The 23793-nt window shown below is 40.3% G+C and overlaps 1 protein-coding gene and 1 pseudogene across 19 annotated transcripts in view; one reads left to right on the forward strand and one right to left on the reverse strand.

Annotated features, from left to right (window-relative positions):
• PCDH15 (protocadherin related 15) overlaps positions 1-23793 on the forward strand; it is a 1259847-nt gene that overhangs the window by 447421 nt on the left and 788633 nt on the right. For all 19 annotated transcript variants that reach the window (XR_005784343.1, XR_005784344.1, XR_005784345.1 and 16 more), the window contains one exon: positions 8122-8240. Coding sequence is in view for 16 of the 19 variants with exons in the window: in XM_040454209.1 (XP_040310143.1) it covers positions 8150-8240 (91 nt within the window). In the remaining 3 variants the exon portion in view is untranslated. The remainder of the gene's footprint in view (positions 1-8121; positions 8241-23793) is intronic.
• Positions 20918-22176, reverse strand: LOC121016549 (peroxiredoxin-1-like; annotated as a pseudogene).

Consider the following 23793-nt stretch of genomic DNA (forward strand, 5'->3'; position numbering starts at 1 on the left):
ACTGGAACTTTCTACTTCTTAATCTTTTTTTATCTATTTTGCCCATCTACCCACCTCCCGTCTGGCAACCAACAGTTTGTTCACTGTATTTAAGAGTCTGCTTTGTTTTTTAGATTTCATATATAAGTGAAATCATAATGACATTTATCGTTCTTTGTCTTATTTCACTTAGCATAACATAGTCTATGTGCATTCATGTTGTCACAAATGGCAAGCTCTCATTGTTTTATATAGCTTTGTAATACTTTGTTGTATATATACCATACCTTTTTGGTCTGTTCATCTATCGGTGGGCACTTGAGCAGCTTCCATATATTCTTTATTGTAAATAACGCTGCAATAGGCATAGGGGTGCATGTATCTTTTTGAATTAGTGGTTTTGTTTTCTTTGGGTAAATATCCAGTAACGGACATATTGTGGTTCTATTTTTCTAGTTTTTAAGGAATCTCCATATTATTTTCTGCAGTGGTTGCACAAATTTACATTCCCACCATCAGTGCATGAGGGTCGCCTTTTCTACACATCCTTATCTACAGTTGTTACTTGTCGACTTTTTCATTTTAGCCCTCTGAGTTGTGTAAAGTGATATTCCTTTGTGGCTCTGATATGCATTTCCTTGATGATTACTGATATTGAACACTGTTCCATGTGTCTGTTGGCCATCTGGATGTCTTCTTTGGAGAAACGTCTGTTCATGTATTCTGCCCAGTTTTTAAATTATGTGTGTGTGTGTGTGTGTGTGTGTGTGTGTGTGTGTGTGTGTGTGTGTTTGGTGTTGTTTTTTTGTGAGTTTTTTTTTTTTTTAACATTTTGGATGTTAACCCTTTATCAGATATATCATTTCCAACTATCTTCTCCCACTCATTAGGTTGCCTTTTAGTTTTGTTGATTGTTTCCTTCACTGTACAAAAGTTTTGTTTTTCTTCAATGTAGTCCCAATAGTTTATTTTTGCTTTTGTTTCCCTTGCCTCAGGAGACATATCTAGAAAAATGTTCCTAAGGGTCATGTCCAAGCTACGACCGACTATATTTTCTTTCAGGAGTTTTATTATTTCATGTCTCCCATTTAAGTCTTTCATCCATTTTGAGTTTATTTTTGTTATGGTGTAAGATTGGAATCACAAAAGACCCTGAATAGCTAAAATAATCTTGAGAAAAAAGAACAAAGGGAGAGGTATCACAATCCCAGATTTTAAGACATACTTCAGTGATTTAGTAATGGAAACATTATGGTACTGACATAGAAATAGACATATAGATCCACAGAACAGGATAAAGATAGTAGAAGTAATTTGTTTTCTTGATAAGGAGTATTACCCCAAAAAACAACCAATGTCATTTTTTTAATATACATCTTTATGATTGAAACTAACATTTAAAAAAGGATAGACCCCTACAGACATGTTAAGGTACTGATTGAAATTTCCACAAGTCCAGCAAAATTTGTAGAAGAAAAATTTCTAAATTTGGACTCTCCTTATATACATCATGTAGTTTCAGGTAAGGTAGTTTGAGTTAAACCAGTCTCACTTAATGCTTACAACTATTGAGTACGTATTTAAAATGTTTAAAACTGAGATGCAACACATTGTCTATAAACAATTGCAGCGATTACAAGATTAGCTCTCATGGATTTATTTTCTTCCCCATTTTGAAATTATTTTTATCAACTTTATTTTATTCCACCACAGTGAAAACGCATGTACACACATACACACAGAGAAACAAATACACATATAAATAAATAAACATTTTTTTTTTTTAGTTTTTATATAATTCCAGTTGGTTAACATATAGTATAATATTAGTTTCAGGTGGATAATATACTCAACACTTGTTAATAGTGCTGCTGTAAACATTGGGGTACATGTATCCCTTCAAATTAGTATTTTTATGTCCTTTGGATAAATACCTAGTAGTGCAATTGCTGGATAGTAGGGCAGCTTTATTTTTAGCTTTTTGAGGAACCTCGATACTAAATAAATGTACATTTGCAAATAGAGAGCCAAGGCGCACTCAGACATGGAGGTGTATCGACAACCTGTAGAGTCTAGCAAAGGTCAGGTAAGCCTGGTCTGTCTGGGCCAGGCTGAAGGGCTGGCTTAGATTATAATGCCCAGTGAAAACAAAGTTGTTTTCCTACCTTTACATAGAATTGGCTACAGGCTGGCTCTTTCTTTCCTTGAAACAGAATTCAACCTTTGACTAAAAAAAATAATAATAAATGAAAGATAATATCAGTGTTTAGGTAGCTAGCTATATGTAGTATAAATTTAATGGTTTTATTTATTTTTGAAGGTGACAGAGAGAGACAGAGCATGAGCGGGGGAGGAGCAGAGAGAGAGGGAGACACAGAATTCGAAGCAGGCTCCAGGCTCTAAGCTGTCGGCACAGACGCGGGGCTCCAACTCACGAACTGTGAAATCATGACTTGAGCCGAAGTCAGACACTTAACCGACTGAGCCACCCAGGAGCCCCCTGTAGTATAAATTTAAATAAAACATAAGTGTATCTCTTTCTATAGATATCATGTTTAAACTATAATGTAAATTTACATAAATATATTATATATAAATACATAAAATGTAATATATTTTATAATATGCATGCAAAATATTTAATTATGTTTTCTGTATTATATAGGTATATTTTATAAACAAAATATATGGAAATATCTAATATAAGGTTATCTATAAACAAATACATTATAGGTATTTAATATACATGTATACATAATTTGTACTAAGAGACAACATACAACATGATCTAAAAAGAAGGAAAATATGAAAGAATCTTTAAAAGTTTGTGTTTTTTGACGTTTATGTTACAAAGAAAAAAGAGAAATGAAGGATGATTCATCACGTCATGCTTAGGGGTGATAAGTGTTCTCTGTAGCGCTGCAAACATTCTTGGTGTTTCCCGCCATGGTGAGATAGAAGGAAGGTTTCCAACCAGTCAGCTAAGGAAATTCCTATTTGGTGTGGAGAGATGTAGTGACTTTGGAAAACCTTGTATTTTCAATTTGATAGTTGAGGTTGCTTTGAAAGGAAATTTGCTCTTTTTCCTGAAGTGGAGAGGATATGTTTCTTGCAAGGAATGTGGACCCATGACAGGCTATTTTTTATAGTGCCATCTACATGTCAGGGATAGAAGTTCCATAGCCTCAATGAGCAGACTGTGAAAGACGGGTGCATGCAGACAGCCCCCACTGCACCGAGAGAGACCCCAGCTTCCTGACGCAGCATCAATGTGGGATTCTTCATGGGAGTATTGGCAGGATGCTCCAAACTTCGATATCTCAAGGAAAAGTTCTGGTGTTTTTTTTTTTTTCTTTTTTCTTTTTTTTCTTCAGATAGCAGTCAGGGACAGAGACTTAAAAAGAAGTATATAGTTGATGTTTTCAAAAATTTACCAGCAGGAAGACTGCTGTGATGTCAAGCTTGGCTGCTCTTGCCGTGTGGCACCATGACCAACCTGGACACAGGGAGCAGGGATAAAACCCAAAGGGCAGAGCTTTGTGTATTTACAGTGTCTGGATTTATACTTGAAAGCGAAAGGCGGTGAAAGACCTTTATTCTTCTTCCAAGGGACGAACAGCAGTCTGTCCTCAGGACACTAGATACGGTGGAGGATGCTTTCGGTTGGGGCTATGGGAAGAGCTGTGCTGTCCTCGTAAAGTTCTCCTTCTGTTCTAGTATCAGGAAGCTTATCGGTTGCTTCGTACAATGTTACTTCATTTTCTGAAGGAGAATTAAGTGTCTCGTGACTGCATAAAATTTCGGAACTGCAAGCTGGTATTTTCGTGCCTCTTATTACCTTTTAGCAAGTTGTATAACATGTTTGTGTTTATTGTTTGGTCTAGCTTCACGTTCCTAGAATGTAAGATAAATGAGAGTAGAGATATGAGTGGACTTTCTTTATTGCTATTTTCTAGCTGCCTTTAAGAGTGAGTGATACCTCATAGATCCTGCATAACTTTTTGTTGAATAAATGAATTTATGAGAACATTGGGTGCCAGAGAAATAAATATGAGGTTTAAGTGGCTGTGAATCTGAATGATATGAAAGTCAAAATGGATATATTATATGTTGAATAATTGTGGTAAAATATTCTTAAGCCTTTGGGAAACATATTTTAAATTTCATGAAACTCAGCCACTTACATGTAAAATTATAACCTAATTGGAAAGCTTCCATTTTCCCCAGTATATCTGACAATAGCATGCTATTTCCAAATCACTATAGGGAACACATGTCTTTATTAGGTGTCCCCAAGTGTGGACCTTACCAACCAATGTATCTCCTGAAAGACAAGTACAGTGAATTTATTTATAGGTCAGCTCCATTCGTTTTTAGAATAGGGCATGTTCTAGATTGCTAGAGAACAACATTACTGGCCAAGGAGATTTGGAGGAAAGATTTGCACCCAGAGAACATGGCAGAGTTTGATATGGGACTTATCACGGAAGTCCGACACCGCATTGGAGGTCTTGTTTGGGATGTGTGTCACTCACCTGTCATTTAACAAGATTTGGGGTTCCATCTCCTGTAAGAATTTCGCCTGCAATTCTACAGCCTGTACAACTAGCAATGAAAATGTTATTTTGATGAAAATGTTTGATCTGTCCCAACTTCCTTGATGACAGAAGAGCCTGCTGGCTGACTGGCGCACTAAGGTTATTAACCATGGGGTCCTTACTCTCTTGTGTGTAGAAACATAGCCTCTTTCTAGGAGGTGTCTTCTCATGATAGCTTCCTTTAGAAACCAGGATTTTCTTATTAAGTCAATACGTGCACTCTGTTTTAGGGTATCAGGATGACATGATGAGTCATACCATTCTTTCAGGTTGCAATCAGTGTTGAGCCTATTGGAATGATTAAAACTGCCTTGGAAATGATGAAGATATAAACTGAGTAGTAAAAACAAATCAAAGAAGTTCCTATCTTTTTCATTATTCGAAACAACATACTCTCCCAAGTATTCTTATTACTGCAGGAAGTAAGTACTCTGCCCATTGTAAATGAATTTTTGTACAAGGTTTCCCTGTGATATTTTCAAAATTATATGTACAGTTCTCTAATAACAATATGCAGGATTGCAGATCCAGAAATTCTGCTTCTAGAGATATCATAATGCAGTGACTTCAATAATTTTACAATTATGAGCCATCTGGTGATTTTCATTTTGAAGGTTGTTAAATGAAACCAAATAGTTTGAGTCAGAAGCAAAAGAAAAAATAAGGGGCACCTGGGTGGCTGAGTTGGTCAAGCCTCCGACTTCAGCTCAGGTCGTGATCTCATGGTTGGTAGGTTGGAGCCCTGTGTCGGGCTCTGTGCTGACAGCTCAGAGCCTGGAGCCTGCTTGGGATTCTGTGTCTCCCTCTCCCTCTGCTCCTCCCCCACTTGTGTTCTGTCTCTCTCTGGCTCTCTCTCTCAAAAATGAATAAATATTAAAACAATTCAGAAGCAAAGGAGAATGGCATATTAGTGAGCACATAAAAAACTAAGCCAGTAAGAGGGTAGTCAGGTTGATTGCTTAAAGATTCTTGAAGGAACACAGCTTTGCCCTTTGTCATTTTGCAAGATAGTATTGCTTTTTCTTTAAGTTTTGTTGTTTGTGTTTTGCTTTTTGCTTTTTGTTTTTGGATCAGTATTCTTTATTTTCTGTCTGCATATATATATATATATATATATATATATATATGTATATGTATATGTATATATATATATATATTTTGTAATTTTATGTACCGTTTTCTGTTTCTTAATGTTACTACATTTCTTAAGGAAAAAAAAAAAAACATTAGAGCTAGAGCTAGTGTTTGAATAAATCTTAGTGGGGCCACATCCAGGTTTGGGAACAGGCCTCCAGATCCCGTGAAACCTTCCGGGCCATGTGTTCTGCTTAGAATTGTCTAGTCCTTTTCTGTAATGCATGAGCAGACCTTTCAGACTCACCACCTGTCCCACCTCTTCCGCCACTCACCAGTCTGTAACCTTAAGCCAGTGAATGTGACCTTTCCTCCAAGACTGGAGATAATCTAAAACCTACTCTAGATGCTGTGCTAAAGACAGATTGAGACAATATGTTTAAGCACTTGGAAGACTCCATAGAGGCTGAGTCAAAATTACTCAGATTAAGCTCACTCTGTTGGAGGCACTGAGCCGTTCACAGGGCACCTGGGTGGCTCAGTCGGTTGAGGGTCTGACTTCGGCTCAGGTCATGATCTCACAGTTCATGGGTTAGAGCCCCATGTCAGGCTCTGTGCTGACAGCTCGGAGCCTGGAGCCTGCTTTGGATCCTCTGTCCCCACCTCTCTCTGTCTGCCCTCGCCCTGCTTGCTGTCTCTTTCAAAAATGAACAAATAAACACTTTAAAAACATCCTATAGCCATTCACTTAATCCTCAAAACAAACATACAAAGTAGATATCATTTTGTCTTCATGTTAATGATGAGGCAAGTAAGATAGAGATGCTTCCTCATTTGCTCAAAATCATGTAATCGGTGAGTTTAAGAACTTGCATTTACGAAGAACCCACTGCTCTTTCGTGTGCTAGCGTTGGCTAGTCGTAAGCATGAACTGTTGTGATATCTAATATTGGGCTCTCCTGGGGGCTCCCTAGGCCTGGCATTTACAAAAGTAGAGGCTGAGTCTGTTGCCAGTAAGGGGGAAAAATGTGTGAGAGCCAGATAATAAGAAAGTGCCTCTTTTTGTCTGTCTGTTTTAGGTAAGGAAACAGAATAACTTCCTTTCTAAAATGCGCATGTTCTAGTGCAGTGACCTTTGAAATTTAAGCACTACGCATTCTATGAGTAAAAGAAAAAACACGGCTTGAACTTTTCATACAAGTTTAAAGTAAATTATGTATATCTATATATGCTATTGTGCAAATAAACTATAACACACACAAATAAAACAGAAACATAGATGAAATAAACTGCATGTAAAGGCAGAATTAAAATATTTCCTTGGCACATTCTGATGAACCTTACCGCTAGTCATCTACGGGAGAGAATCCTGGACAGGTCTGGTCGACTGAAGGCCCTTGGGGCACGGTGTAGCCGGCCAGAAGCCCCTAGTTATGAAGGTTGAACAATTATCTAGACAACTGGGCAATCCCTCATGGAAATTTGGATTTCTACAATATTCTGGAAACTCGGAAGGCCTGGCAACACTGTACCAGTTGACCTCTGCAGGCAAACCCTGAGACTCCCAGTTTATCACAGCCTCACCGTCCCTAGTGTCCCTTTAGCCTAATTCGCTCTCTGCTTTGGTGTTCTTGTCCCCCATAGGCATCCGAATGTAACGCCTTTGAATCAGAGAGACAGGGTTCCTATCCCTGTTCTTCCCTGATCTATACCCAGGGTCACTTTGAACAAGCCCGCATCAATGATTTTTTTCAATTTACACGGAAGCTTAGCACATCATTCTTTCAATAAGATTTTTTTTTTTTTTTTTTTTTGGTGTGCTCACTGGCCACTAATATTTCACCTGGTGTCTTTACTTCCTGGAGATTGCAAAGAAAAGCAAAGGGATTGGAATGAAATTCATCCAAATGTTTTGGAAGACAGATGTGGTAGAAATGGATGGTGTTCCCTTGTCTTACTTGGCGCAGTCATTCCCTTTTTGCTCTGCCAGGAAGCAATTAGAATTGTAATAATGTGTTTTTCTATTTAATTATATAAGACAAATGCCCATAGAAATGTTCACGTAGGATACTAACAACTAGTCTGCCAGCTGAAATCATCATGAAACAACGTACACGCTATCACTGACCTCTGCTATGGCTACGATAAATGTAATAACTTCATAGTTGATTCACTCATAGGGTCTCCATTTTTAAAAGGGCGATGTCATCAGTATGTTAACTACTCGACTTCCTTGCTTACAGAGTAACAGCAAATATTTCTTTCCTTAGAGATCACTTGTGTGTAAATTCATGTGGGTAAAGAGTTGCTGGGCATTGAGCGGGTGTGTTATTTGTTAGTGGAAGGTGTGGCGCAGGTGATTACCTATGAAGTCATTGAGGCTTTTCTGTACTGTCACAGTCGTGTGTATAAATCCTATAATAGACTAATGAACGTGTCACCTGTTTCCTTCCCCTTCCTGTGATTTCAGATCAGCCTTGAGCAGAATTTGACAGAAGATGTTACAACGGTTTTACCTCTGGAAATGCTTAGCTTCGGGGATCATCCTGGGAGTGCTCTCTGCAGTCTGCTTCGGCCAGTACGATGATGGTAAGTCTGCTTTTAGTCTGACTTTGAGAGTTAGCCAGGGTTTCTGTAATTAAGTGCAAAAGGAAGCACAGCACAGAAATGAATAATGCTAATGTGTAGTTCGTTGTTAGAGGTTAGTAGCTGTTTGCAATAATTTACCTTAATTAAAATAGTTCTGCAAAAGTGGCATCCGATGTACTTCGTTGCTTAACAAGGATTGCAGTGTGGTGGAAAATCCCGAGCGAGGCCTCCGTTTGACCACTTACTAATTATCCCTGAGCAAATGTGTAATTGCTGTGGAAAACAACAACATTAGATGCTATTTACTAACCCTTGAATTGACACAATTAATGGTCTCCGATAAAATTGAAGACTGTAAAGTGTACCAAAATCTCCTGTGAGGAAAGATCTCTCTGAAGGAGTCAAAAGTAGGTGCTCTAAGTGATTTTACTGTTAGCACTTTCATGGGGTATGGCATTATTTCATCCACCGCTATTTAATTTGGAAAGAGAAAACAGTGTAAAAGACTTGACGTTAGAGTTTGTGAGTTCCTTCCTAATACTCAGCCAGTCACTTTAGAAAGAGATGTTGGTCATCAAGGTCCCTCAGGGGACCATGTAACACGTTCCATGTGCAGAACCTGAAATGTGCGTGTCTCAGATATTTTAATAGTGGGGAGATCTGTGTTTGGATACCTCATAATGAAAATTAGGATATGTATAATACTTTAATAGATGGAAGAAATAGACAAATTCCTCCACTCTAGGAAGCTGAGTTTGGTTTTCTTTTTCCTTTTCATTGTTTTTACTTGATATTGTTTAGCATTCAGGGTCCACAGGCACCAGCCGCCTCTTCCGCCCTGCCGCTCTGTTATGTGGCCACACTTAGTAGCGGCAAAGAATGGCGTTATTAGTATTTTTATGCTTTGCTTGGCTAAACTGAATGATCTGAAGATAGATGAACTGATTTGACTTTATCTCAAACAGTATTCAAATTGTACGTGTATTACGGCATTCTTAGTCATTCATGGTTAGAAAAATATGGCTTTTTTCAGACTTGGAGAATAATTTTCAAGAACAATTATTTTCGTAAATCAATAGCCTGATTCCTTGAAAAGTTTTGCTAATTGGTCACCGTTTACTTTAAGTGTGCCTGAACCCAGTGTTTCTGTTGTTGCCATTTATTGCGATGGTAAATCTCCATTTCAAAGAAACTTTAAATGTTGAGATAAACAAATAATGTAACAGCTACTTTGAAGCAATAGATAGATAGATAGATAGATAGATAGATAGATAGATATGAATGAACCATGGAAGAGCATGACTTTCTATTAAAAGGAAGTGTTTTAAATTTTCCCTGGGAATAAATGACAAATGAGTGTCTTGATAGTTCTTGGCACCATAAGGCTTTCTATTTTTATTCGTATTCGGCCTTCACACTGAGCAGGGGAGGGTTCACCATCATTGCTGACATTAGACATTTGCAAGCCCTGTACGTTTAAGCAATGTTAATTTAGGTTATCAGAGGAAATGACTCCATGTTTAGCCCGTGATGCCGTAGATCAGTTTCCTTAATAAGCTCATTATAGCTCCTGCTCTTTCTAAATGTGCTCACATAGCCTCCAAAATAAGATTACCAGGTAACTGCTGGCCCGGGTGGTCTCCCGTCTGGAGCAGGGAGCCTCACACCTGCCACGTGGCAGGGCCAGGGTGCGGCCGGGCTGTGGAGGGGTGGCCCCCTGCAGCCCTAGAGACCTGTTCAGCCCTACTCCTTGAGGTAACTGACTCATTGTCAGCAAGGCTGCAGGGGTTTGACCTTGGCAGAGACATATGCTCTGTAGTGTTTTGTGGAGACCTCTTCACCTTATGTGCATTCTAGTGTTATGCCCAGAATTCGTGATCCCCAAAGACCACTAGGGAGCCGAGTCCGATGCAAAAGCAAAAGAGCCTTTATTCGAGCTAGCTCGAGCTCAATCCCCTCCCTGCACCGACGCAGCGGTGAGATACCAGGGAAAGAGAGCGAGTTTCAAAAGGACAAAGGTTTTATTGGGGCCTGGGGGCAGTTGGTGAGGTAATGGCTATGGCCTCAGCCGATTGGCTGGGGAAGGGTCCTGGGGAAGGGTCCGAGTCCTGTTAGGCAGGTGAGGGGGGGTTACTCAAGGGGAGGAGGTGTGGTCAAGGTGAAGGACACAGAATAAGATGGAGTCGGCTGGCGTAGGCCCGCCGTTTCACTAGCATCCCTTCCAAACTGGCCTCCTCCAGGGAGCCCCCGTGGTCCTGCCACATTCAAGGGTACCTGAGCAACCCCCCACCCAGGTCTTTACTTCTCTCTGAACTTCCACAATTAGGGTCTCTTGGCAATCACTTTTATCCAGTTGTTCAGTTATGTGTGACTGAAAATGGTTCTTATAGTTGCTGTTTGTTTTTTTTTTTTTTTTTTAAATCTGTATGCAATTGTGAGCCCATGCTGTGAAGGAATGAATCAGAACTCGGCAGTGTGCGACTATTGCACGAAATAACCCTAAACTGGAATATGCCATGAGACTCTCTTGAAGCGATTTTTTTTTAAAATCCAAATGCTAGGGGGATGGGGGTATGTAGGATCAGATGGAAGGAAGAAGGTGGTGAGGTCATAAACATGCTGACAGCCTGTGAGAAATTAAAACCGGAAAGAACTTTGCCACAGCTGATGATCTGCTGGTTGGATTAGCCCATTGTGAGAGTTGGCGACTGACGGCATGCATGGCTCGGAGCTTCAGATAGAGAAAAATAAAGGAGAAAAAAAATGTAAACTACTTTGAAGCTATTAGGATAACAGTCTATTAGGATAAATGTCTAGATTTTTCTTGTATGAAATAATAGAACTCTTCTGGCTAGTATTTAAGAACAGTCTCCAATGCTTTTCTGTATATTTCCTTACTTAGACATAAGGGAATTATCCTGAAATAAAGTATTCTAGGATTAGCCAAATGTGTGGAACTGCTTTTAAGGAAAATATATTATCTAATTATTATTTAAAATACTTTAAACAAATTTTTTAGTTGAAAACTTTGGCAAAGTTTTGAGTCTTTTCATATTTTCCTTTCAAATGGCTAAGAGAAGTTTTTAAGGTCAGTAATAAAATTTGTAGATGGCCTGTTCCATAAGGGATATTTCATTTGGTTGATGACTGCATCTAAGCACGCATTAATAACATGAGTGGGATTGATTGTATTATATTAAATTTTAAAGGTAAGATTTTAGCTAACTGATAGAAAATAAAAGAACATGATCCATTTTTAGTTGATGGTCTCTTTCTACCCTTAAGACAGTGTTGGGATTGCTATTTTAGCTGTGTTGTAATTCATTACCAGTAGGGACCAATTTATTTGACTGGGAACGTGTGCCCTGATCCCCAGTGACTGTGGGGGTGCTGGGGTGGAGGAACCACCGAGGAGCAGAGGAAGCAGGGCCATCTGGTAAGCGGTGTGCCCTGTGGGGAAACAGATACGCGAACGATGTCTCCCGTTCTAACACACAGGGGCAGCAATAAGGCAACTTGTGCACAGGCTTGGTTTGTTTTGTTTTGATTTCTTTCGAGTTCAAAGGACTCGCGAAGGAATCACGAAAGGGAAAGAGAGAGAGCCAGAATGGGAAAATGACATATGGGTAGTGAATATGGTTTATGTTTTATTATTTCCTCTGCATTTTCAAATTGTCCATATTAAATATATACTACTGCCATAATCAGATAGGAAAACAATAAAAAAAAAAAACTATATACTGTAACATCATGGCTAAGTTTGAACCAAAGTGTTAGAGGAGTGTGAGTGTGTGTGTGTGTGTGTGTGTGTGTGTGTCTGTGGGAGAGGAGAGAGAGGTTCTCTAAGTGTGATCACACTGTGAAAGCTGGCTGGACTTTATTAAAGAAAGGGTTCGTTCCCCCTGGCTGTGCAACCATTCGCCTGGAGGCCAAGCATCCTCTGTGCTGACCTTGAGCTGTTACACTGATTCACACGTGTGTGTGAGTGAGGGGGACCACTGTGTAGCACAAGCAGAACAGCTACATGAAGGGGCCCTGTTTAAAAGCCCGTCACAAGCTGGACCCGTTCCCTTATAAATGGCAATAACTCTTGAAACTCAGTTTTGAAGTGTAGCATAGCGCCTGGTATATGGCTCATGGCCAATAAACTGTTTACCTTTATTGCCATGGTTACTTCTCATCACTTAGAAATAATTATACTTCTATTTTTATAAACCTACATATTTGTTTATAAAGTACTTTGTGTCCCTGTGGTTGTATGTGTGTTTTTTTATGTCCCCCCAAATTTACCAGATACCTTGAAGACTTTGTTAAATGACACTTTCTCCGGAAAAGTGTTACTGACTGCATTCTCTCCCTGGAGAGCTGACCGATTCCCCTGAAACTGTAGGTGAAGTTTGAGGAACATTTCCAGCTTCATTTTCATGCTTGCTGTTAGGTAATCCACGCAAGGTCAGCGAAGGGTAGACCGTCACTCAACGAAGACTGTAACTGTCTGACGTCTGATGCTAGAGCCTGGAAACTTCTTTTTTATCGGTGCATCCAGAGGTCATGAAGCAGTGTGACCCTGGCTTATGCTAATTAACCTGAGAAGAGAATGAGCCACCAATGACATTGCTGATAATGGAATTATAAGGAGCTTCTAACTATCCAGTGAGCTGAGCTGAAACCCTTGGGTTTCCAAGCAGGATGTATCCCCACTTGGGGTGCCTTGAGGAGAGGTGGTTAAATAAACTTCACGGCTCTGCGACAGGAGTAACATGGTTTTAATGGTTCGTATTCCCAGACTTTTCTAGACTGTCATGTAGGGCAGTGCTATAGCACTCTGTCTACCTCATGAGTTCCTCTGCTTTCTATTCATGGGACTCTCATCATCTCCCCAGGATCATGCTGGAAACGTTTCCAGACTCCTGTGTCCTTTGAGTTTGCTGTTGCTAAGTGCAATGCCCGTTATCTCTTCTTGGCAACCTTATCTTTCTGGAAGTGGTACAAAGCAACAGTTTCCCTTGTCTCTTTCGGTTATAATCAAATTAAACTCAAGGTGATTATTGAAGACTCTAAGTCATTTTCAGTGAACTGGGTGGTCTGAAACATCATCCTTCACTTAAATATGATTTCTTTTTTTTAATTTTTTTTGTAATGTTAATTTATTTTTGAGAGACAGAGAGAAACAAAGCATGAGTGGGGGAGGGTCAGAGAGAAAAGGAGACACAGAATCCGAAGCAGGCTCCAGGCTCTGAGTCATCAGCACAGAGCCCAATGTGGGACTCGAACCCATGAACCGTGAGGTCATGACCTGAGCCAAAGTCAGCGCTCAACCAATTGAGCCACCCAGGTGCCCCTAAATATGATGTCGTTCATAGAGAGAAATTGAGCAAATATATTTGAACACCCATGCGCACACACTCATACGCACACACCTACACACATAGCACACAGATGTCACTTTAGACAAAAATGAAACCATTAGAGCATATATTGTGATGCAAGTTTTTGCCTGAACATGTTGTGAACATCTCTTTCCGGTCTTCCCTTTAATTTCTTCCTCTTACAGAGACTATTTGCATTATGAGATGAAAGCTTAGCTGTGTCCTTTCTTGATGTTGTACCCACACTGCATTTCTTGTCTCCTCTTTTCTGAAGATGAGTGATCATGTGGGTCCTTTTAAACACATCCCCCATGGAACTAGTTTTAAACATTTGGAAAGACACACCTTTTTAGGTTGTTTGTTTCAGCAACAGTTTTCTAGTCAACAAGTTCAGAAATACAAACTGCCTTCTCTGAGCTCTGACCTTGTGTCTAGAAGGATTACTTCTGTGGCTTTTGTGTATTCTAGTAATCGGCTCACTTGAAGTCCATCTTTGTACGTATTCTGGATGGCCAGAGAGCTGAAGAGCCAGGAAAAAACCTCTGACAAACAGAAGACCAATTGTTGTACTTAGAAGATTCTCTTTCTACTTGCCTACGTGCATGCTGTCTCTGTCTCTCTGTCTCTCTCTTTGTCTCTCAATCTCTGTGCCTTTCTCTCTCTCTCTCTCCCTCTCTCTCTCTCTCTCACACACACACACACACACACACACACACACACACACACACACACACGTTATTTCCAATATAACTTGGATTAGCTAAGTATGGATACTTCAGACACCCCGTTCGTCCAGTCTAGATGGGAAAAGAAGTGAAGGGTCTAATTCAGTGTTCAAACGATGCCGACAAAATTCATGGTACCTGGCCAGGTGCATGCTTCCCTCTGTGGTTCTAACCACCCGAAAATGTTGAACCCACTGAGAAATAGAATACTCATCTCCTAATGGTGTGAAAAGGCAGAACTCATTTTATATATCCCCAATGGAAACTGAGATTGAGCAAAAATGTCATCATAGTCTTGCCGGGCTCCCAGTCATCGGCGACTCACACAGCTCATGACAGAATGGTTCTGTTCGTTGGGTCTTTTCCTGTGGCGTCTCTATGCCTGTTACCACCACTTCCGCCCCAATTCCCTTAAGCTCCGCAATTAGCTTTTTCTCACAACTCTACTAAAACTGTACCCTCTAAAGCCTCCAATGACTACTTTCTTGGACAGATCCTATCATTTTCTAGCATTTCAGCAAGCGGCACTATTGATCTGCCTTTCTTGCAGCTTGGTTTTTCTCAAGGATTCTGACTTTTTCTGATTGTCTATATATCAGACTTCTCCATCTTCCTGATGAATGTTCTACCTCTTCCTTTTTTGAAATTGAAATTGCCCCACTCTTGTTTATATTTCCATAAGGGGCTATATTTTTTAAGAAACAAATTTTGATATTTTTGACAGTTTGGTCATTTTCTGCCCCAAGTTCCCTCCAATGGTGTGTTCCTCTCACTGCATACCATCTATGCACTTTTCCTACAGTCCACACATTCAGATTCACTTATTTAGTCAACATTTTATTTAAATTTTTTTCTTTAACATTTATTTATTATTGAGAGACAGAGAGACACAGAGCATGAGCAGTGGAGGGGTAGAGAGAGAGGGAGACACAGAATCCAAAGTAGGCTCCAGGCTCTGAGCTATCAGCACAGAGCCCGACGTGGGGCTCAAACCCACAAATTGTGAGATCATGACCTGAGCCGAAGCTGGTCGCTCAACCAACTGAGCCACCCAGGCACCCCTTAGCTAACATTTTATTGCATATCAACTCTAGGAAAGACACTAGGGCATCAAAACTGAGACAGTCTCTTCATCTAACAATGACAGAGATACTCAATACACTGTGAAGTATATCATAATAGAATTGTGTGCAGTGTTTTGGGAGAACACAAATGGAAAATCTAAAAGATTTGGAGTAGGTACAGTAAGAAACTGTTTGCAGGACAAAACCTGAGTTTTCAAGTGAAGGAACTTAAGGAACATATGGACTTCCAGAAAAACCATGTAGAACACTGAGTTGGAGTTCTGGTTTCAGATGTATACACGTATCTCCACAAAACACCAAGGATTGTGCGTGCTGTTCTCTGGCCTCATTCAGGAAATGTTAGGTGTTAAAGTATCTGAAGGCAACAAAGTAGCACGTGCTCGTTTGTGATCATGAGCTGTCCAAGCCTCATTTATAAGTTCATCCTCTTCATGGAATCCCGGCAAACCACATTCCTCTGTTTTTGTTTTAGTGTGTGTGTTGTGTGTGTGAGAGAGAGAGACACACGGAGAGAGAGAGAGACAGAGACAGAGACAGAGAAGAGAGAGACATCCCTGGAAGCAATTTCTCGAGTGTTTGCAGTGCTCAGTTTTTGCAATTGATTGTATCTAATGCCTTCTCATAAACTATAAAGAAGTGCCCCTACATATCATATATGCATCATTCCTACATGATCAGCAAGTTCTTCTAAATCAGGAGTCATACTGTTACTCTATCTGTAAACAGCATCTCTTAATAATAGCCACTAACATTTATTTACCATCTACTAACCAAGCCCTCCATAGACATATTATTATTTCATTTTCACAGGAGCTCCATGAAGTCCTAGAGATGATGTTAATCACCACATACCATTTCACTACAATTTCACCTCCTTCCTAGACCAGAAAACCATAGAGGCACAGAGAGGCGGAGTTGGTCTCCCCAGGTGCCATACCTGGAAGGTGACAAAGCCAAAACCAGACCTGTTATCTGAGCTCCATGTGCAAAAACCACCTGCTGGGCGTCAAAATCTAGTCTTCCCCTCCTGACTTTATTCAAATTATCTTTGTTCCTTGGTACTAACCCATTCATTGTTTTTTGGTGTTGCTACTAATGACACGTAATCAAAATTAAATGTGGAGAAGTTAGTCAAAGGATAGAAACTTCCAGTTATAGAAAATAAGTTCTGGGGTGATGATAGTTAATAATACTGCACTGTGTTCTTGAAATTTGCTGAAAGAGTAGATATTGGGTGGTCTCACCACAGCAAAATACACACAAGCATGCACACATACATACATACACAGCAAAGTAAATACATAAATACATAAATAAATAGGGCAACTATGCAGGATGAAATTGTGTTAATTTGGTTGACTATAGTTATCATTTTGCAATGTGTAAGTATCAAGGCATCACACTCTATACCTTAAATATGTACAGTTGTTGTAAATTATACCTCAGTCAAGTTGGAAAATGTCTGTCTTCCCCCTTTATATTCTAACACATCATATGATGTTTGTTTTATGTTTAGATTATAAATTGCTGAAGACAGAGACTGTCTCATTTGTTTTCCTCAGCCCTTGATGGAATGACCCAATTAGTGGTTATTGAAATAAGTAAGCATTGAAATTAAAAAAAAAATTGAGAGATGAAGTACCTCTTTTGACAAAATAGGGCACACCGGTGAGGTTTGAGAATACAGACTGAGTTCAAACCACAGTTGAGAAATGCACTTGGTGAGGGTTTGAGGTCTGTGGCTGGGCTCAGCATTGACATGGGGACACAATCACTGAACACCCATGTACCGAGATGCTGCACGGACCTACTCTTTTGCATCGTGTTGGGAAAATGGCTTAGGTGAGCTATAACTACACACAGATACGTCGTGTTTTAGAGATTCCGCTGGCATTTATCCCATCGTGGCGTGCCATTTAGAAAAGTCTGTGGAAACGTCAGACCGAACCCATCTTTCCTCAGGTGTGCTTCCTGCCTTTTTTTATCTGATCATCAGCTGCCATTCTGGGCATTTGTTCACGAGGTTGGCAGCTCACACAGTGGTGTTTATTCCTAGATGAGTAGCCCTGTTCTCACCACTAATCTTTCCTCCTCGTGGAAGCCTCGACACCGCCCCTCAGGGCCACTCAATTAGACTGTTCAGTGAGGACTGTCCAACTACTCTGAGTTTATTAAGTGTCTCTAGTGAACAGTTGGAATACTGATGAGAGCTGTTCAGACTGAGCCTGAGACCTTGTGTGAAGAGGGAGTGCCAGCCCCGTCGTCCAGAGTGTGTGGCTCCGTCCCAGGTGTGGCCGTAGCTGGTCCAGTGGGTCTGTGGGATGCACTTGCGGTAATGTCTCTACAGGGAAAAGAACACAGCCCTTCAAGGAAACATCAGCCGTGCACTGTGTCCTTTATTTCCCTTCATTCATTCATCTCTTCAGGTGTAACAAGCATGTGCAGCGCCTGTTACGTGCACAGCAGTTCTCTAATAATTGTAGCTGTGTGGTTTCTGTGTGCCAGCCACCCAACACACACTATGCACTCTCCTCTGCTCACACTGCATATTTATTTACCCATAATCCACATAATGTGTGTGTATGTATACATCTTTCTGAATAGGAGGACAGTGCTATGGGAAAACAATCTCTGGGAAGAGCCAGATTTCTAGGACAGCAGGAAGCAAACAGGAGTGTTCAGCTGAGTATATATTCTCTTGTTTAATTTATTTAACCTTCACTAAAGTCCCATGGGATAAATTCTCTTATTAGTCCTGTTTCCCAGATGTGAAAATTGAGGCTTTAAAGATACCAAGCTGTCTTGGTTCAGAGTGCCACGATCGTCCTTCAGGCTGCCTGGCTTATGCTGCCACAGTCATAACTACTATATTTCATAGTTTTAGTACAGAGGGTTAGAGGACTCATGAAAGTTGAACAATGTGGACCCTGATCCTTCTTGGATCCTTGGAGAATGATGGAGCCATGATCAACCCCTCTTGTCCATTTAGTCAACATATATGTATAACATCTATCATGTGCCAGCTTCTTGCTAAGTTCTGGGGATACAAATATCAATAAGGTACATTTTTTGACCTCGTGAATGCTACAGCCTAGTTTGTATGAAACATCCGTGCAAGGGACAAACAGATTACACATATTAATCTATATACTGTACATTGTGAAGGCTGGAGTTAAAAGGATGACAGGGTGCTTGGGTGGCTCAGTCAGTTAAGCGTCTGCCTCTTGATTTTGGCTCAGGTCATGATCTCACCATTCGTGAGTTTGAGCCCCGTATCAGGCTCTACACTGACCTCACAGAGCCTGCTTGGGATTCTTTATGTCCTCTCTCTCTGCCCCTCCCCAGCTCATGCTCTCTATCTCTGTCTCTGTCTGTCTGTCTCTCTGTCTCAAAATAATAAACTTAAAAATAAAAGGATGGCATTCTTACAAGTGTGTCCCAAGTCTGTGCTAGCTGTAGCTAGCCCTGGAAAGATTTTAGGATGAGATAGTTTAAGTTACTTGGAAACTGAGTGACGGTATGCATTAGATCCAAACCTGCTATATTAAGCATTCATGTGTGCAAAGCCAAGGGGAACATGGGAGGATTAACAGATGATACCCACTGGTGGTGTGTGGATATGGAAGATTATCGGTGGCACAGTAGTTGAAGCATGAGCTTTGGAGTCACATAGACCTTCTTCAAATCCTGGCACAATCGATGGATGAATTTTGATGAGTTATGTAATCTCACTAAGACTCAGATCTCCATCCGTTAAACAAGGGTAATAGCAGCTCTGATTAGATTGCTGTTAGGATTAACTGATGTGCACGAAAACTGCTTTCTATGCTTCCTAGCATATCGGCAGTGATTAATACATGCGTTTTAGTATATTATAATAATTATTACTATTTTCAAATTAAAAGTAAGGTCGATTTAATGTTTCCTCATCATTACTCAGTATTTATTTAGGTTCCCTTGGCCTGAAAACATTTACACACACGCACACTCACCTGCTACATCTTAAATGGACCGTACCTTTCTTAGAGCAATCAGTTGCCTTCTGCATCCTTTTTTCCTGGGAACCATAATTCTCTGCATGATCTTCTGCTCATCGAGCCTGGCATTTCTGAGCTGCACTTGTTAAGGCGTCTGGCATAGAATAGAAACTCGGTAACCACTTGGTTGTCTGTACCCTTTCCACATTTTTCTTTCATGTTCTTTACCTCCTTCACCTCTTTGTCAGTTTTGATTAGTTCCTTTTACATGCAGGACTTTCCTTTAGTTGCTTCCTACTACCCTTTCTTCACTCAAGCAGACGTTTCTCTTAATCACTTTCTTCTCATTTTTTCCTCACATTTCATGCAACCCTCTCTCGCTTCCTTATTTCTTTTTTTTTCCTGTTTCTTTGTCTTGTCTCTCTGTTTCTATCTCTCTCTCGTACACAGCACCTGCTCTACTCTTGTCACCTTCCTCTCTTTAGATCATTTAAATCCTAGACAGCACAACAAGCATTTTTCTGGCACCAGTCACTCAAAGCTTTTAACCGTTTGGTCAGCATTAAAAAAAGCCATCTTAACTGGACTTTCAATCTCACTTGTTACAGAAAGGAATTAGGATAGCATTTTAGAAAAAAATTCCCAGAGTACACGCACACTTCAAAACCTCCAAAGCTTCCTTCTGTTATCAGATGAGCACTTCAGAGGAGATGCCGTCTGATTTCCTTCCCCCAAGATAATGAAGTTTGAAAACATTTTCAATTTAATCTCCAAATTTGTAAGATTTAAATCCAAACTAGGACCATTGCCAAATAGCACCTGTTAAATTATCAGTTCCGTGGGAGTTCATTTAAATATGGAAAGTGAGATATATTCTCGGGAAAAAACAGAACCTAGAAGGACAGCTGCCCAGTGACCTGAGGCCACTGGACCAGAGCCAGTGCAGGCGGCCTGCATCAGTCACGGGCGCTCCGTGCCTCCATCAGACCTGACACGAGCAGGCCCTTTTTTTCAAACCATTTAATGTGGCTTTGGGAGCAGACATCCACAAGTGTGACATCTGAAGACAGGCGTGATGTATTTCTGTGTGTTGTACGATACCAGCCGCTCCATTCCTTAGCATAAACAAAAAATACACAGACTAACGTACCTATTGAAAATCATATGAAAATCAGCTTCCATTTACTGAAACTTCTTGAAGAGTTTTCCAAGTTCAGTGCTCATGCTGATGTTAAAAGACAGTATTATGCAAACAGCCTTGCCAAGAAACTCTTTAATTCTGGATTTCCACCAGCCCCATCCCTTCACTAGAGATTACTGGAAGGAACAACTGACCAGTGATGGGACTGCTAATAAGAATAACTAGAAACTTCTAAAGAAGCACTTTAAAAACAGAAGAGATGCAACCATGTCCCCCAACATAGGGAAGTGTCAAATGGCAATATTCCTTGTTGACCTTGGACAATGCCCTCCAGTAGGAAATGCTGCAATTTAAGATTGCTGACATGTTTTGGTAGAGCAAATAAGTAATGAATAGATTGTTAAAAAAAAATCAGTGACTTACACTATAAAAACATATTCAGTAAGCTTTGGATACAATTGAATGCCATTCAGAGTTTTATGCTTATGGGATTCATATGGCCATATTTAACTTTTTTTGGCTCAGTTGAAGTTTAATAGAAACACCAAAAGATGGCAAGGGAAGCCCGCTCCTGGACACAGCAGTTGGCTTGCCCCACAGCACAGCTCAGGCCATTCTGTCCAGAGGAAGAAAGGCTGGTGTCCCCAGTCCCTGCGGGAAGGGCCTGTCCTGTCCCATTCCACATCTGCACCTAAAGTTTTGTGTTTTAAGCATGACAATTGTACAAAACAGATTTTGTTTTCATGGCTGCCCACCGCAGCCAGGCCCTAAGATGGCTCTGTGCTCACTTCTGCTTAGAGAATTATTCCTTGCTCTTCTGGATATCAGGCTTGATGGAGTCACGGCCAGGCTTCCAGCCAGCTGGGCACACTTCCTGTGCCTGGCAGTAAGCTGGAAGGCCTGAACTAGTCTGAGAGTCTCATCCACAGAGCAGCCAACAGGCAAGTCATTCACAGTCATCTGCCCAAAGACAGTTCCATCATGAGTGATAAAGAGGCCCCTGCATGAGATGCCCTCATCAGCCTTTAAGACTCCACTCTCCTGAGTGATGGTTCACTTGGGGTCTGATACCAGGGGAACAATGATGGGTCCCAGTGCTCTTTGTTTCTCGGGTGTGTTTATCCATGCCAGGTGACAGAAATGGGAGTCTGCAGGAGAACTTGGCAGTTGACTTTTTAAAATTCTCCTGCCCTGGGTCACCTGGGTGGCTCAGTCAGTTAAGCATCCAACTTCAGCTCAGGTCATGATCTCACAGTTCATGAGTTCGGGCCCCATGTCAGGCTCCGTCCTTACAGCTCAGAGCCTGGAGCCTGCTTTGGATTCTGTGTCTCCCTCTCTCTCTGACCCTCCCCTGCTCATACTCTGTCTCTCTCTACCTCTCAATAAAAGGAATAAACATTATTATTATTTTTTTATATTATCCTGCCCTGTCACTGAGAGCAGTGATCTCCATTGGGCACACAAAGGTTAGGTCAAGAGTGTAGAAGGGTACAGTATATTTTCCTTTGTAGTCAAGGGGGTTGATGTCTGAACTGGCCATCTGGCATAATGGTCATGGCTTTGATGTTGGGGGGCAGGATGCTTAATTCCAGCCTTTCCTAAAGACATCTTGCTATCAGCAGCTCTGAGAGATAACACGGCAAAAAGCAGTCTGGAAGAAGATCCCTACACCCATTTTTAAATGCATTTTTTGAATCTATACCAAATTACAAAGACATATTGCTCTAAGAGGGAACAGAAAGCCTGTACATATGAATGAATGAATGAATGAATGAATGAATGAATGAATATTTCACTTCCTTTAATGAAGGATATGTAGGAGCAAGTGAATTTTGAAAGTATGCACAAAGAGAAAATTGTATTCTAACTTCGGAAATTCTCAAAATAGGCTCTTCTCAATATGCTGTATGTATGACAAGTTTGGCAACACTTTTCTTTCAATACATTAGCCAATTATACTGATGAATTGGATTGGATTGTAGAATTTCATTGTATAAAACTAGAAAAAAGGAAATTACTGGTACTTCTGAAATACATTTCTTAAGTATTTTTTGAAATTTCTTTCAGGTTTGAGGTTTGGAAATCATTTTTTTTTTTAATTTTTTTTTCAACGTTTATTTATTTTTGAGACAGAGAGAGACAGAACATGAACGGGGGAGGGGCAGAGAGAGAGGGAGACACAGAATCAGAAACAGGCTCCAGGCTCCGAGCCATCAGCCCAGAGCCCGACGCGGGGCTCGAACTCACGGACCGCGAGATCGTGACCTGGCTGAAGTCGGACGCTTAACCGACTGCGCCACCCAGGCGCCCCGGAAATCATTTTAAAAAGTATGATATAAAGTTATTTGAAGAGATGCTCTTAAAGTAAATTAAAAAAAAAAAAACTTATGTCAGAATAGGTTTATCAAACTTTATCACCAGTCTTCCTCCTTCACTTTGGAAGATAAGAAACAGATACTTACAAGGAATAAACATGGGTCAAAGTCACACTTTAGTAAAGACTGATACTTTTTATAGAAAATATATTTCAGGTATTTATTGGCAAATATGCACTTTGTCCTTTTTCCTTAGTTTCAATGGATTTTCTTTAAAATATACAGAAATAAGAACATGTGAAATGAAATGAACTGCTACCTCTAAACTGAGCCATTATGATTATTCTGGTTTAGGACATAATCGTTATTGCCTCAGAGAAATGAATTTTTCTATGAGTCACTTCATCTCTGTTAGTGAATATTTTTTTTAAGGATTCATTAAATATCTGTTAGTGAATATGTAATATATATCTTGTGCTCATTACTTTCACTATTCATTCATTTAATTATTTATTCACTCAACACAGTTTTATAGGATTGTACTATGTGCCAGGTTCTGTGGAGAGGACTGGGACAAAGAGTTTATTCCACATGGAGAGAATAATATCCCCATCCTGATGGAGAGAGTAAGGCCCCATGATCAGAAGTAAGCATGGTATGGCTAAGAGTCTGAACGAAGGCCTGTGTAAATCAGATGCTAATGAAACTGAGGAGATATGCAGGGACCAAGGTTTGATGATAGTCAAAGTGATAATAATTTTAGTTTTAATTGTAAGTGAAGCCATTGGAGTTTTAAAAGCAGGAGTGGAAGAAAATATGTGACAATAAAATCCCATTTGTTCTAAGACAGATCACTAGATACAGTGAAAGAATGGATTCCCGTAAAGATTGATGCAGAAGACTCACACAGGCAAGATACACACCTGTGACATAGTCTAACC

The sequence above is a fragment of the Herpailurus yagouaroundi genome, unplaced genomic scaffold, assembly GCF_014898765.1.
Source record: "Herpailurus yagouaroundi ecotype Mexico unplaced genomic scaffold, PumYag 211, whole genome shotgun sequence".
In the NCBI taxonomy this organism is placed as follows: domain Eukaryota; kingdom Metazoa; phylum Chordata; class Mammalia; order Carnivora; family Felidae; genus Herpailurus; species Herpailurus yagouaroundi.